The 15153-nt window shown below is 50.6% G+C and overlaps 2 protein-coding genes across 2 annotated transcripts in view; one reads left to right on the top strand and one right to left on the bottom strand.

Annotated features, from left to right (window-relative positions):
• The window catches only part of LOC6603267 (myb-like protein AA), a 62748-nt gene that overhangs the window by 13419 nt on the left and 34176 nt on the right, over nucleotides 1-15153 (top strand). The window lies entirely within an intron of this gene.
• LOC6603262 (thioredoxin reductase 2, mitochondrial) lies at nucleotides 13097-14692 on the bottom strand. The gene has a single exon (XM_002028200.2). The coding sequence runs from the start codon at nucleotides 14680-14682 to the stop codon at nucleotides 13144-13146; it is 1539 nt and encodes a 512-aa protein (XP_002028236.1). The 5' UTR covers nucleotides 14683-14692; the 3' UTR covers nucleotides 13097-13143.

The raw sequence follows: 15153 nt of genomic DNA, 5'->3' as shown, positions 1-15153 counted from the left end.
ACCCGTGCAAAAACTAAACTCAACTCGACCTCCAGCCACAGTGTTCAAAAGCGGGTAAATAAAACGCAAATTATCCAGTTTTGGCGCCAAAAAACCCTTCGAGTGTGTGTGTATGTGTGTGTGTAACAAGTTGGACAAACATGTGGCCAAAAAGAAGTCAATTCCCCGGCTGCTGACCCTACTCACAGCTGTTCCCTAGAGCCGAGAGTAGTGTCAAGCGACATGCCGCTGCACAGAAAACTAGAGATACGTTAGGCCTCTGCCTTTATCCCCTTCAAATGTGTGATACCCCGAACCGACTCTTCCGCCTCCACTTTCCTGCCAAAAGTCACTTTCCGTTTAGTTGAGAGCTCATTTCCCGGCTGCCGGCTGCCAGCTCGTTTTGCGTATACGCAATGCGCCCTGTTTTGTGGGAGATTCACACTTGCAGGGATAATGCCACACGCAAACTGTAAATTAAATTTACACTCAAACAAACCCGAATCCCACTCAGTATAAATCGCTTCGCGGTAATAGAATAGAGGCGGCCGCAGGCAGTGAGGCAGCCATAAATTCTAGCACTCCTTGGCATTGGGCATGGGGCATGGGGCACGGGGCATGTGGCATGCGGCAGGGTGAATGGGAAAATACTTGAAAACTAAAACAATACAAACACTTTGCCAAAATAGCCGTCGGCGCATCGCTTCGCTTCGCGAATATTTGGCCAAAATTCGAATTAATAAACAAACAGAGGGCGGAGGCCATGTGTGTGCGTGTGTGTGTGTGTGTGTGTAGGGGGGGAGGGTGAGGCGTGGCAGGCGACGGTATTGGCATAGAATCAGATAGATAGAAGCCAGAGCTAGATAATTTGCCGTGCAAACAAGCGCCAATCGATTGCCCAAATCGAATATTGGCAAAAAACTAATCAACCATCAAAGGCAGCGCTAGCGCCAGAGTAGACCCGGCCAGAGTACCACGAGTATCATTCCTTCAATTACCATTTCGCCACAACAACAGCAGCAGCCAGCAGCCAGCAGCCAGCAGCCGGCAGCCGGCAATCAAAAATCAAAAATCAAAAATAACGAACAATCAACAACGAACAAACGAAACAATTTCGATGCGAAAATGCACTTAAAATCCGCGCTGATCTGATATATCTTAACCGCTTGAATTGGTGCAAAAATTTGTAAACGATAGACGATACACAGCAACGAGTTTTCCCATCAATTTGTGCTTTGGCAATCAGTAGCTCATCGGTTTCATCGCGTATTGATGGTATTGATTAAATGTACAATGAAATTGACTGTCCAGAAGGTAAGCCAAAAGCAAACTGAATAAGTATTATCCTAAGTTCCTTGTTAATCGCAGGCTCTGGCGCTCACTTGTTGCATAGTCGTGTGCCCTGTGCTGTGTGCCGTGTGCCCTGTGCCCTGTGCCGTGTGCCGTGAGCCGTATTCCCATATGAATAAGCAAATAAATTATAAGATTCCATCGCATACAGTACTTATCCGTAGGAGTCGACGAAAGAAAAGGCTTTTAACGCCACAGAATGAATGCAGCTGCTGGATTCCTGGGGCTTCGCAGGAGCCCGCTTTGGCTTTGCCACTCCCCCTCGCACTCCCACTCGCTTTCCCCATTACATATTAAAAGAAAATACGAGAAAATGCTTGCAAATATTTTATCAATAATGCAGCTGAAGACAAAAAGAAAGCAACTCAAGAACGAACGAAAGAAAACATCCGGGAAAAACCATAGAAAAGCCTGGCATCGGCAATGGGCCTGGGCTTGGGCCTGGGTCTGGGAATGGGGTTTCTGGTTTTGGTCTCGGTTTCGGTCTCGGTCTCGGTCTAGTGGCAATGGGTTTCCTGGCTGCTGGGCGGAGGAAATACGTAGTCGTACAATAAATTCAAGAAACCATGCAGCAAACGACTGGAGACTGGAGAGACGTTATGATAATCATATTACACATACGCCCCGTCCGCCGCAAACAATATACACAGGAACTGCACACACGAGTGCGAGTGCGAGTGCGAGTGCGAGTACGAGTGCAGACGCTGCTTCCGAAGGCGCTTTCCATTTTGTATGCAATTTACATATTTTCCTCTATTGTTTTGAAAAGCCTCATGCCGCACATTACTTATCAATGATGATGCCTCCACCTCTGATTGGATGGGCCACTAGATTCGATTCTTGGGCAGGTCTGCGTCCGGTGATGCTCTTTTCCAATGGATCAGCGGATCAATGGCACGAGCTGCAGGTATCGTAGAGTCGGAATGTCGCCTATAGCTTTCGGGCTTGCTCAATTTTTGTTGGTCCGTACATCTGGGTTTTATTTCATTCGCTCTTACATGCGAAACATCCATGAAGATGTATTCATACGCACGCCTAATGCTGCCACGGGGAGGGGTGGCAGTGGCAGTGGCAGTGGCAGGAACCACACAGATGCGATTTGCATAGAGAAAAAGAATATCCCCAACTGGCAGGAGGGAGGTAACAAGATAGCGATAGAGCGAGAGAGCGAGGGAAAGGGGGAGAGGGAGAGGGAGAGGGATACAGGGAGGGAGCCACGAATGAGATGTTGCTTTAGTGATTGTCTCTTCTTCCTGCCGCCATTTGCCTTTTCTTTGTGTGCGCCCGTGTCGTCTGCCTTGCAGTTTGCTCCTCCTTTGGCGCTCCTGGTGCTCCTCCTGCTCCTTCCTGCGTAGGACCGGGTGTTCATGTGTTCACCCCCACAGCCCCACTGCCACCCACACCCACACCCACACTCGCGCTCTATCTTTCACCCCGCTCGCATTTAAATATACATTTGAATTCCGTTTCAAGTTAGCGGCTACGAAAATAAAGCCAACGGAAGAATGTCGAGAAAATTATTTTTTAAAGGTAAGAAAAATATGTAAAAATTGTATCCATTTGTACACATTCGCTTGTGTGTGTGTGTGTGGGTGTGCGTGTGTGCGTGTGAGGGGGGTATAAAAAATTGAAAAAGGCAGGCGCTAAGGCGTGGCACGAGCAGAGGCCAAAAGACGCTTACAAAAGGCGTCGTGAAAATAAAATAAAAATGTTGAAATACGAAAAGAAAGGAAATAAAAAAAAAGAAGGCAGCAACAGGAGCAGCAGCGGCAGCAGCAGCAGCAGCAGCAGCAGGAGCAGGACGAGGAGGAGGAGGAGCAGCATCTGCCGTCGGGCAAAAAGGATTTGCATGCGTGGATCTGTGTCTGTGTGTGTGTGTGTGCGGGAGAGCTCCATTTGCCTTTTTGCCAGGACCTCCCTGGGGAACTATTGTTCTTATTGTTGCCTTGGATATTTTCTACGCTGTTAAGTTGACGCAAAAGGATCTCCAGGATCTGCCTGCAGGCGTGTGTGTGTGTCCGTGTGTGTCTGTGTGTGTGTGTGTGTGTGGAAAGGTACTAAGTCGGAACAAAGCTCAAAATTATGCAACATATTTTTTATTTTATTTCCGTTTTCTCTCTCTGTCTCCCTGGATTGCAGAGGCCTTGCGGCTTACCCCAACCCCACATTCATCCCCATGCCCATGCCCATGCCCCGCCCCGTCTACGCCTTTGTCTCATTGGCTTCTCTCATAGACCAAGTAATGGAATTACATGTCGCAAGGAGACACACACTCTCTCCATCTTTATATCTCTCTCGCTCTCTCTCGCTCTCTCTCTCTCCCTCTTTATCTCGTTCGTTGAGCTGATTATGGAAATGAGAATGGGAAGAGTGGAAATTTTCCTTTTCTTTTTTATTCCAGCAACGCATTATGCAGCTCCTAATGATCTCTGACGGTTGAGAGTGAGTTAATTAGATTGTAAATGCTGGTGGTGGGAGCTATCTTCCATGTCTTCCATCAAATCGGGGTCACCATGCCATCCATCCAGTGACTGTCTCGCATTTCGCTGGCAGGTAATTGTGCTATATGAAAATCATTTCTGTTTATATGACATTTTCCCGGCCTCCCATCATCCCATTGAGGACTTCTTTTGCAAAATATTTGCGCTTTGTGCAGACTCTAGAATTAATATCTCAGTGGGAAAATTTAGAACTATCTCTGGCCTGCTTTGGCCTGCTCTGGCCTGGCTACAATTTCTTGATTATGTAGCTGCAAAACCAAACTGTCCAAAAAATTTAATTAAAATTGTCTAAGTTAATTTCGGGCAGAGTCCGGCAGCAGCATCATCCGCACTGGGAGGTGGAGCGGTGAGGCGGGGAGCGGCAAGCGGCAAGCGGCAAGCGGGAACAGCAGCAAATATGCAACAGTAAAAACAGAAAGCTGCAACTGAGAGAAGCGTAAAATATCCAAATATTCATGCAACAACAGAACATGAGGAATAACACGAGATGCGGCTGTGGATAGAGCTGGAAGCTAAAAGCCAAAGCTCTGGTCCAACTTTTGCTGTTGGCTAAAGGGAAAATCAGGCCGGCAGTGGGGGAGTGAGGGGTGGTGGAGTGGGCCGGAGTGTGTTCTCTGAAACTTTAGTTTTCGGAGACTTTGCTTGGCGTTTTCAAATAAATTTAATGCAATGTCTCTTCAGTCAGTCACACAATGGACACACACACACATGCCGTCCTCCGTCCGCCGTCCGCTGTCCGCCGTCCTCTGTCCTTTGTCCGTTGTGCTGTGGCATTGTCCCGTCGTTGAGCTGCAAGGTTGAGCTGAGCTCCATGTGCGATCCATTCAAGCATCGCTCTTTGGCTTTCATTGGCTTTTCATGCGAGCGGAAACTTGTGCTGCTGCTGCTGCTGCTGCTCCTCGATGTATGCAAATTGTTTGGCGCCCAGCAAAAGGGAAAACTAAACAGAGTATAGGGTACAAGGAAAAAGGGAAATGGGGAAATGGGAAATGGGGAAATGGGAAATGCCCAAAAGCAAAACTTTTCAACACTTAATGAATCGCCTGAATGCGACTGAGGAGGAAGAGGATTGAGCTTGTTTCAGGGATTGCTGCTTGATTGGCCCCAGCCCCCAGCAGCCGGCAGTAGAAAGTGGAAGTGGAATTGGCATTGGCAGGCGCTTTCTATGCGAGCACATGTTTACTTTGACATACTTCTAATTGGGGAAGGGAGGGGAGGGAAGCAGAGAGGAGAGGCTGGGAAACTTTAAAGGGAAATCAAGGCTACCCAAGCCCCCAAGTTCGACTCAAAGGACTCTGCCAGGCCTTTGTCCAGAGACAGAGCTTAGTCCATACAGATGTACGTACTCCGTAAAAGGAGCCCGGCCCCACTCGAGGCACACGGTCATGCATATTAACAGCCTACTTTCCACGTAATGCCAGACGAACCAAACTGACCAGAACGGGACCGGATCGGACCAGACCGGACTGGAGCCAGCCAAGGAGATCCAAGGAAACGGCCTCCGCCCGTGACTTACTCAAATGCACATTGGCCGGGGCGGCCGAGGCGGTGGGAGGTAAGGAAAAGGAAATGAACTCATCGACCCCCCCCCCACCAGCCACCCACACACGGTGCGGGGATGACACGACTCGCAACGCCCGAATTCTGGCTCAAGTGGCCGGACATTTAAATTCAATCGTCGCCATTTTTTATGCGTTTCCTCTTCCTTTTTAATTTGCTCGCTCCATTTCTCGTTGTTTTTTTTTTGGAGCTCCTTTCGAGGGGAGTGTCCGGGCGTGTTAGTTCTCTTATGTGCCCCCCCCTGCTCTCCTCTCCCTCACCGTCTCCGTCTCCCTGGCATGCCATGGCATGCCATTCTTCGACTTCCGTTCTGTGAATGTGTGTGCGTGTGTGTTTCCATGTGGGTGTGTCCCCGCTTCCTGTCTCTCCTTCTGTCAGGGGGGGGATGGCGGGGAATGGGAATGTCCTGCGGATGTAATAATTGTCAGCAGCAGTTTGTGGCACTAGTTTAAACGCGATCCACGCAAAAATGGCCAGCCATCGGAAATGCTAAAGTGAATTTTATGCTAACCGACCACTCGAACCGCCCGCTCCTCCCCTATGCAAATCGCTTTGCTGGTCCTCCGTCCGCCATCCTTTATCCTTTTTATACTGTTTTCTGCATACGTTTCGGCACTGGCCTCGCCCCGTGGGGGGTACTCTCTTGTTCGATTATCCTTTTTAAGCTATCGCCACACCATACGTTTTCCACCGACGATTCAGAGCTGCAGCTTGCCTCCAATTAAGCCGGCAGCTCCTTCGACGAACCAACCAGCTTCAGCTGCTGCCCCTGATGCCCCTGCTGCCCCTGCTGCTGTTGCAACTCTTCGTCCTAATGATGTTGCATCGCTGTACATTAAATTACCGGCTGCCAATTACCCAACGCACCGCAACGGACACAAACACAAACACAAACACAACAAACACACAGCCATAGATAAGCAGATACTCACACCGACACCCACACAAATGAACGCATTAAAAACATTACCGCTATGCGCGACACAGCCACAGCAACAGCAGCAACAACAACAACAGGAAGAGGACGAGGACGAGGACGAGGAGAAGTGTGTGTGGGGGGCGACTAATAAAAATTCAAGGCGGGGTAGCTGGTGGCCCACCAGCACAGAGGGCGGTAAAAATTGCACAACATGACAGCAAAATGCATATTATGCATAATTAACTGTTTATGCGAATGAGTGACAGGCGAGAGGACATGGAGACGCCGCACAACGTGGCGCAACGTGGCCGCCGGAGTGGGTGCCGTGCCGTGCCCGCCTATGACAATGACAATAATCATAATCATAATCATAATGATGATGACGACGTCGACGACGACGACGACGATGATGATGATTGCATTTGGCTGAAAGTGAAACAATGCTAGAGCATTCTGCCACACTGCCACTGCCAGTGATTCCTCTCTTCGGGATCTGCTGCTGCCACTGATTCCTTTCTTCTGGGGGCTGCTGGGGCTTCTGGCTTCTGGCTGCTGCTTCCTGCTAATTTAGACGTTGTGCTCTGTGGCTTTTAATAATTCACACCACGAAAGACAAAGGCAGAGGCGGCAACGACAGCAGGAGCAGCAGGAGCAGCAAAAAATGGGTTAAAAAAAATGGAAAGCAGACACCGGGGGAGAACCCATGGGCGTGGCTGGCCATCGGAGGGGCTGGCTGGCTGGCTGCCGGGCTGACGTCGCTTTCACTTCGCAGGCCGTCAATTTGACATGTTTACCATGTGTCTGGGGCCCAGTAGCAGGACCAGGACGAGGACCAGGACGAGGACCAGGACCAGGACCAGGCTTCTCATATAACAAAAGGCTTGTTTGCGATGAGAAAGAAGAAGTGCAAAAAAAGCCGAGTGTAGGACACATTCCAGGGCAGAACTTTTTTAGACTGTTTGATGGCATTTTTTGTTGGGTTTTGTGGTTGTCTCAAAATGAAAATAGAGAAAGAAAAGAAAAGAAAAGCAGAAAATGATTTTCCCAGATGTATGGAGCAAGTTCTGATGACATGACAACAGGAATCATTGTCTACGGTTGGCAGGAGTGCGACTTAATAGGTTGTTGACTTACGGATAGGCCCAAGCGGGAGACGAGCGACGAGGCGACGAGGAGACAGGACAAGACATTCAATTAGAACTCAATTTACCTTTAGAATTGATTAAATTATGCATAACCAATGGGCGGTGGGCGGTGGGCGGTGGTAGGTGGGCGGTGGTAGGTGGGCGGTGCGGTCACTGCTCATTCTGGCCTAAAAAACTCTCTCTCTCTCTCTCTTTGTCATACGCCTCGGCGAGTTGTCTCGACCCTGCCATGCATGATTCAATGAACGATGCGATGCCATGGCAATGGCAATGGCCATGGCAAATTATGCAGAATTGCAGCCAAAACAGCCAAACAACTATTCAATTTCACTCATGTGCAAAATATGTATTGCCCACACGGACAGAACAGACAGACAGACAGAGAGACAGAGAGACAGAGAGACATTCGGTCGGCCAAATTAATTAATAAACGCAATGGCAACAATGACAAATTTTCCGCTTGGAAAACTGCAACCAGCATCGGCAGCGGCAGCGGCAGCACCACCGCACAAAAACCAAACCAAAGTCAAAGGGAAAGCCCCCGGAAAAAGAAAAGCGTAAATTAGAAAATTTCGAGAGAATCATACGAGATCGGGCAGCCATCGAATGCAAGGAGCTCCTTCCTCCTTCTTTTGGTGGCCTTCTTCCCTGCTGATTATGACACGACACGTGCCCCAGAACAATGGGAGTTCTCTTCCCAAAGGCAGGGACGACCACCACTGGGGAGTACGTGAATTATTGATAAAGGTTAAGATTGCTTTAATCGGGAATCACGGAGCGGCTGATGGTTGTATCCATATTTCATCTGAAACCTTTTGCACAACCGGCAACAACTTGAGAATGCAACTTTTATGCGGCTTTTGTCTAGGCCCCCTCCCCCCCCCCCCCCCCCCGTCCACCGCCTGCGCTCCTTGCAGGACCGTCGCCAACCGCCAGCCGCCTCTTCAAATAATCAAAAGGAACTAAAAGTGCTCAAGCATCAGAAAAACTTCAAAGGCGGCTTTTCCATTTCCATTCCATGCCAACGTTTTATTCGTTTTTTCCTTCTTCTTTTTTTTGTCTTTGCCCCCCAACTTTCCGTTGGATTTTCCTGCTCTGCTTTCCCTCTTTGGCGGCGCTTTTCCTTCGTTCTTTATCTGGCGGTTTTCACGTTTTGTTGGTGCCATTTTTAATTTAATTTGAAAATGCTTAAAACGCGAATTCTTTTTGTCTCTGCGTCTACTTTTGTTTCTACAATTCCATGGCATTGTTGCACTCGTTCGCATGTGTGCCGCATCTCCGTATCTCTTGCCTGCCACCGATTTCCACACCACCACACCCCCAGCCCCCTAAAAGGCAGTCGCTAGTCGCGACTTGCAACTTTGCTGCAGCATTTGTTGTAAGCAAAGTTGGCAACGTTTGTGCATAAATGATGTGTCTCTGTCTTCCCTGGGCCCTGCACCGTGCACCCTGCACCCTGTACCCTGCACCGTGCACCCTCTACCCTGTACGTGTGAGTCTCTCTTTCCATCTGGCTTTGGCTCTGGCACTGCCTCTGGCAGTTGTATTTACCACACGTTGCACATACGCCGTGTGTGTTGACTCCACGCACACACAAAAATACAAAAAAATTTGACAAAAAGAAGAGAGAAATCAACGCGCACACACACACAGCCACACACACACACACACACACAGAGTAAACACTCGCAATTATGTGTCGCGATTGTATCTGTGTGTTTGCCGGCCGGCTTGCCAGAGTTGCCAGCCATTTGTGATGTTTTGGCTGGCACGCTATCGGAGCGCACACAAGTCCAATGTCAAATATGCGACTCTCGCTCGTCGCTGGCTGGCAAACAAGACAATGAAAATACTTCCCCATCTGTCTCCTGTCTCCTGTCCCCTGTCCCCTGTCCCCTCTTCCCTCTCTGTTGGCGGCGGCGGCCCTTGGCGTTGGCATTAAAAAACAAAATAAATACACTCGTCCTGGCCCTGGCCACAGAGATGGGAGCCTGCCCGAGCACGAGCCAGCGATAGCCCTGCCTCGCAGTCACGCGGCCATCCCTGCAACGCACTCTCGCTGCTAGTTGAGTTCTTGCCACATTCCTCCTGGCCACCACATCGTTTTGTCATTCTGTGAATGCGAGCAAACTTTGTGGCGAGGCAGGACTGGAGAGGAGGAGATGCAGGAGGAGGAGCAAGAGCAGAAGTACAATTGCTTTTATGAAATTAAATTACGGCACACACGATTTAAACACTCGCTGAAGTGCACTTGAGAAGAAAACTGGCAACTTTTGTGGTTTCCGTGCGTTAATAGACCCCACCACGTGGGATTGGGCTTGAAGCCTGACCAGCAAAACGCTGCCAAAGAGCAGAGACCGGCCACGCCGAATGGCCGAAAGTAATCAATTAATGTCCACAGCAATCGATAAGCAATTTTCATTTGAATTACTCTGTTTTAATTGAATAAAAATATCATATGGAATTATCATCAAGTGCAAGTGTCTATCGCATAAGGCCAGAGCCTCCACAGCCATGATATGGAGATGTAATGCAATCAACACAGACAGAAATGCCTCGCTTTGACTTGGGTTCCCTGGTTTCTTCAATCTCCGGACAAGAAGAATGACAAACTGACCGCAAAATACAATAGACAGATGGCCACTGCCACTGCCACTGCGACTGCCAGTGCCACGTTAAAGCTGAAAATGTAATTAAATAATGGCAATTGAAGGAAGAGCTTGCAAAATTACCTAAATACATCAAATAATCAACACATTACCAACTTTTGTGTAATTACATATGCACGAGGCATACAGATTTCAGATGCAGATGCAGATGGAGATGGAGATGGAGCTGGAGATGGAGATAAAGTTAGATCTGAGCAGATGCATTTGCGAAGCCGGGAAGAACAATGGCAAACAGAACAGAAGGACCAACAGACAGACAGGCAGGCGGATGGACAGACGGACGGACAGAACAACAATTGTGGCACTCGTATAATTTGGTAAATGGAAATGGATACATTTAATAACTAAACTAAATAGAAAGCCATTCCTGTTCCTGCTCCTGGCCTTTCTGCTTCCTGCCCTTCAAAGCCCTTCATCTCCCATTCGGGCACGGGTATCGGCACTAGAATCTGTATCTGTAACTGTATCTAATGGATATTTGTTTATTTGCATGGAAATTCGAAATTAAACTATTGAATCATTGAAAGCCCTTTGACTTGGCCAATGTGTGGAACGTGTCCGAGTCCGAGTACGAGTACGAGACCGAGTTGGTGCCAGAGTCTCTGGCACCACCTGCCAGGCCCTGCCCGGCTCCGTCCTGGCCAAGGCAAACAAATCGATTGGTGATTGCAAAATTTAATAGGATTTAAAAATTCTAAATTGCTGAACAAGACTTAAGCTGGGTATATGTATGTGTGTGTATATGTATACGAGTACACGAGTATGCCACCATGCAACAAACCACAAGCTGCTGTGGCTGCGTGCCTTAAGTGGAATTGTTTGTAATGCGTTGATGAGAACGACAACAGCAGAGTGCAGAAGTGGAGACAGGGACAGGGACCACGTCGATGAAGAGAGAGAGAGAGAGCGGCGCAGGCCAGTCCCAAGTACCCTCAATGAGGATTAATTTAAATGAGATTCTTAATTTACTTTAGTCTATTGGCACAGCGAGCGAGGCAAGGCAGGGAAGTGGGCTACAGAGGCTTTTGTTCCGGCGCTGATTGCACAATTTTGTAAGCCAACGAGGGGCGGCCGGAAGGCTCGCCTGCCATTGTCCCGAAACGAGATTTGCTTTCCATATCGCATCCGATTAACTGGCCAATGTCTCAGCTACAGCTACAGCTACAGCTCCCGAAAACATTTCCTGTACAGTTTCGCACTCGAGAGCACTCAATCAAGCCGTGTGGCAGTTGGCCACAAAGTGAGCAACGACTCGGCACTGGCCCTGGCCCTGGCCCAGCCACTTGGACACGCAATCAGAGAGAAAACTTTCCGCACTTGCAGTGTATTGTAATTCAAGACTTTTCTCCAGCTCCAGCTCCAGCTCCAGCTCCTGGCACTCCGGAACAGGTCAAGCTGACAAGAACCGAAAACCCGGAGAACAATAATGGGAGCAACAATGCAATTGCCAAATGCCAGAACGATGGGGAAAGATGGTACCCGATGCTGGCTGCTGGCTGCTGGATGCTGGATGCTGGCTGCTGGGGTGCAACAGAAGATGAAAATAGTTTAAGTGCAAAATTTTACGCTTTATCGAATTACCCGCGGGTGCTTTAACTTACAGCCCAACTTTTGGAAGAGCAGAGCAAAACTTTCACTGGCCCGTGCACCGTGCCCCGATCCCCATGCCCGTGCCCGTGCCCGTGCCCTTCCATGTCCAGCAGCTGCAGCTGATGCTGGAGCTTCAGCTGGATCTCGGGGCGGTCAGGTCAGGTCACAATTTATGATTCCAAGGTGTTGCAATGGAAACTACGAGCACGAGTGCAGGCGATTCTCTTCTTTTCTCGGGGATAGAATTTGTTATATTTTCTTACTGTCAGCCAGAAAGACCATTTGTTAAATGAGTTGGCAAAGCTAATCGAAAAGTTATGGCTGTAACACTAAAGCGGCGACTGTACTGCCATCCACTGCACTGGCGCCTTGACCCGGATACGAGAACCACCTGGTCACCTGGCTGCCAGGCGGTGGCCACTCCTGATGACCGGCACAAACAAACGAATAAATAACGCCGAGGCAAACAATTTAACCGGGGACCATACGGTCCTTCGTCCTTCGTGCTTCGTCCTTCGCCCTCCGACGAGACGGAGCTGGATGCTGCAATAAAAAAATAATTTATAACAAAGCAACGGCCGAAAGAAAGAGGCCGAAAGGGAGAGAGCAGTCGAAATTGGCCCCAAAAAATGCTAAAGCAAGATTTATGCAAATCGGAAGTAAACATTAATCAAAATTTTTTCTATACCGAGATCCCCTGTGTTGTTGCATGCCACGAGCAGCCCGGGAAAGTGTTTTCCTCTGTGTGTGTGTGTGTGGGAGTGTGTTTTTGTGGCACAGTTTATGGCGCCATTCTGGGTCAAAGATACGAATCGGATATGAAAACGGGGACCACCTCCAAAAGTAGCACAGAACGGCGTTTTTTTTCCCTTCTTGAAGAACTTCATAAATTAAAACTTCATATGTCAAAAATGCAAACGCCCTGAGAATTGCCAGCCATTCGCCCCCAGATCTCTCCTCTCTCTCCGCTCTCTCTCTGCTTTTCCGGGGTGTCATTTATATTGAAGTGTCAAATCAGCAGAACGTGTGTTTCGGGTGCTGTCCATCAGCGAGAGAGAGGGAGGGAGAGCGACGTGGTCTAGGTCCAGTCCTGGGCCCTGTGGGTGCTCCTCAAGCAGTGCGTGAAGTGTGCCAGTCAAGTGCCAGACAATTAGTCTTCGTTTTGCGCAAAATTGTCAGTTTGAGTTCGCTTTTTGTGGCAGTGCCCGGTGGGTCCTCCCCAGAGCGGGTCCGGCCCTGACCGGAGCCGAAACAGAGCATGTGTTACGTGTTACATGGCCTGGAGAGTGTCGGGCACAGGACCCACAGGGTGCACGCACTCTGACTCTGCCATCTGTAATGAGGTGGGGGCAGTCCCTGGAAACTGTAAAGTTTTTTGGACTTGTTTATTCCACTCTTTGTGAAATCATTGTAAAATACTAGGGTAAAATCTAGCTGCAGCAGGAGGCCGGCGTGGGATCCCGACCCGAGCGCTTGGTAATCGAGAGGCGCGTGAACTCCTCGGCGGTGGTCGGGTGAATGCCCACCGTGTTCAGCAGGGTCTTCACCGTCAGACCCGACTTCAGGGCCGCAGCGAAGCCCTGTATGACCTCGCCAGCCACGGGGCCAATGTAGTGCAGCCCGAGGATCTTCTGGTCGCCGGTGATCTCGGCCACGGCCTTGAGGTAGCAGTGACGCACGCTCTTACGGGGAATGAAGAACTCCGTGGGCTTGTAGTAGCCGTGGAAGACCTCGATGTTGTCGGGGCCGTGCGTCTGGATGGCCATCTCCTCGGACATGCCCACGCAGGAGTACTCCAGCGGCGTGAACACTGTGGTGGCCACGTCCGCGTAGTCCATCAGCTGCTTGGAGCCGGCAAAGAGGCGACGGGCCAGCAGGCGGCCCGACAGGATGGCCACCGGGGAGAGCTCCGGACGGCCGTGGATAATGTCGCCCACGGCGAAGATGTGCGGCACGTTGGTGGCCTCTGTGCTGTCCACCACGATCTTGTCGTTTTTGGTCTCCACGCCAGCTGCCGGCAGGTTGAGGTCCTCGATGAGGCCCTTGCGCCCAATGGCCCAGAGAACGGTGTCGAAGACGTCGCTGTCCTCCTTCTCAGTCGTCGTGTTGCGGTACTTGACCAGCAGTCGCCCGTCCCCCTGGCGCTCCACTGAGCTGGGGATCGTCGTGTGGAGGAACTGGACGCCGCGCTCGGACATCATGGCCTCCAGCAGCTCGGACATCTGGCGGTCGAAGCCGCGCAGGACGATGGAGCGCACCATCACCGTGGGATCGTAGCCCAGGCCCTTGAGAAAGCAGGCGCACTCCAGGCCCACATAGCCAGCGCCCACCACGAGGGTGCGGCCGGGCTCCCTGTCGTAGCTGAAGATGTCGTCGCTGGTGATGCCGAACTCAGTGGCTCCGAGGATCGGTGGGTACCGCGGACGTCCGCCCACAGCCACCACCACATACTCGGCGGTCGCCTGCTGCTTGGGGCCGCCCTTGACGGAGTACTCGATGGTGTGCGGGTCGACGAAGGCGCCCATGGAGTTGACGTACTCCACCTTCTTGTCGCGCAGGTCCACGCGCGTCACCCAATTGACGGACTTGATGTGGTTCTGCACGGACTTGACCAGCTTCTGCCAGTCGGGCTTGATGTTCTGGTCGTTCACGTTCCAGCCGTAGGCCACCGCCTCGTGCACCGCCTCGCCGAGCAGCGAGGCCTGGTGCATCAGCTTCTTGGGGATGCAGCCGACGTTCACGCAGGTCCCGCCCAGGCCCCACTTGGTGCCCACGGGCGTCGGCTTCACGTAGTCGAAGCAGAGCACACGGGCGCCATTGTCAACGGCCTCCTTGGCGCAGGCCAGTCCCGCGGAGCCGCCGCCCAGCACCACCAGATCGTAGTCGTACTTCACTTTGCCCAGATACGAGGCTGATCGCGCGCTGGACCGGATGGCGCTCGACACTTGAAGCAGTTTCCACAGCGACATTTTGTTTTACGGTGTTACGGAAAGTTATGGAAAAGCACAAACTATGAAATGAAATGTGACAAATCAGCTGACAGCTGGACAGCAGACAGTCCTGCCAACTCTTTAAGAATGCTTCGCCTCGATTGCTGCGTTAGCCAACACTTGCCCGCCACAAAAAGAGTTGGCAGCTCCGATAGACGCCGGACGCTGAACGCAGGCTTTTAGCTAGCATTTAACCCGATTAGCGTTCGACTGACCCACTTGCGAGTAGAACACCAGGAACAGCCCACACCACACCACACCACTCCCAGCCAAATCGAAATGCCTCTCCACCCGCTGCTGTCGACTGTCCACTGTCGACTTTTTGCTACGGTCCACAGTCATAGGCCCAGCGCCCTCCTCCACTTTGGTCGGACGTCCGTCAGCGTCGTTCGCATTCAATTGCAAAATGATTTATGTGGCTCAGTTTTTGTGTGTTGCGGTGCCCCTGCC

The sequence above is a fragment of the Drosophila persimilis genome, unplaced genomic scaffold (genome assembly GCF_003286085.1).
Source record: "Drosophila persimilis strain 14011-0111.01,24,50 unplaced genomic scaffold, DperRS2 tig00000732-arrow-arrow-pilon, whole genome shotgun sequence".
NCBI classification, from domain to species: Eukaryota; Metazoa; Arthropoda; class Insecta; order Diptera; family Drosophilidae; genus Drosophila; species Drosophila persimilis.
The sequence above is the reverse complement of the archived record's forward strand: the minus strand, read 5'-3'. Positions and strand labels throughout refer to the sequence as shown.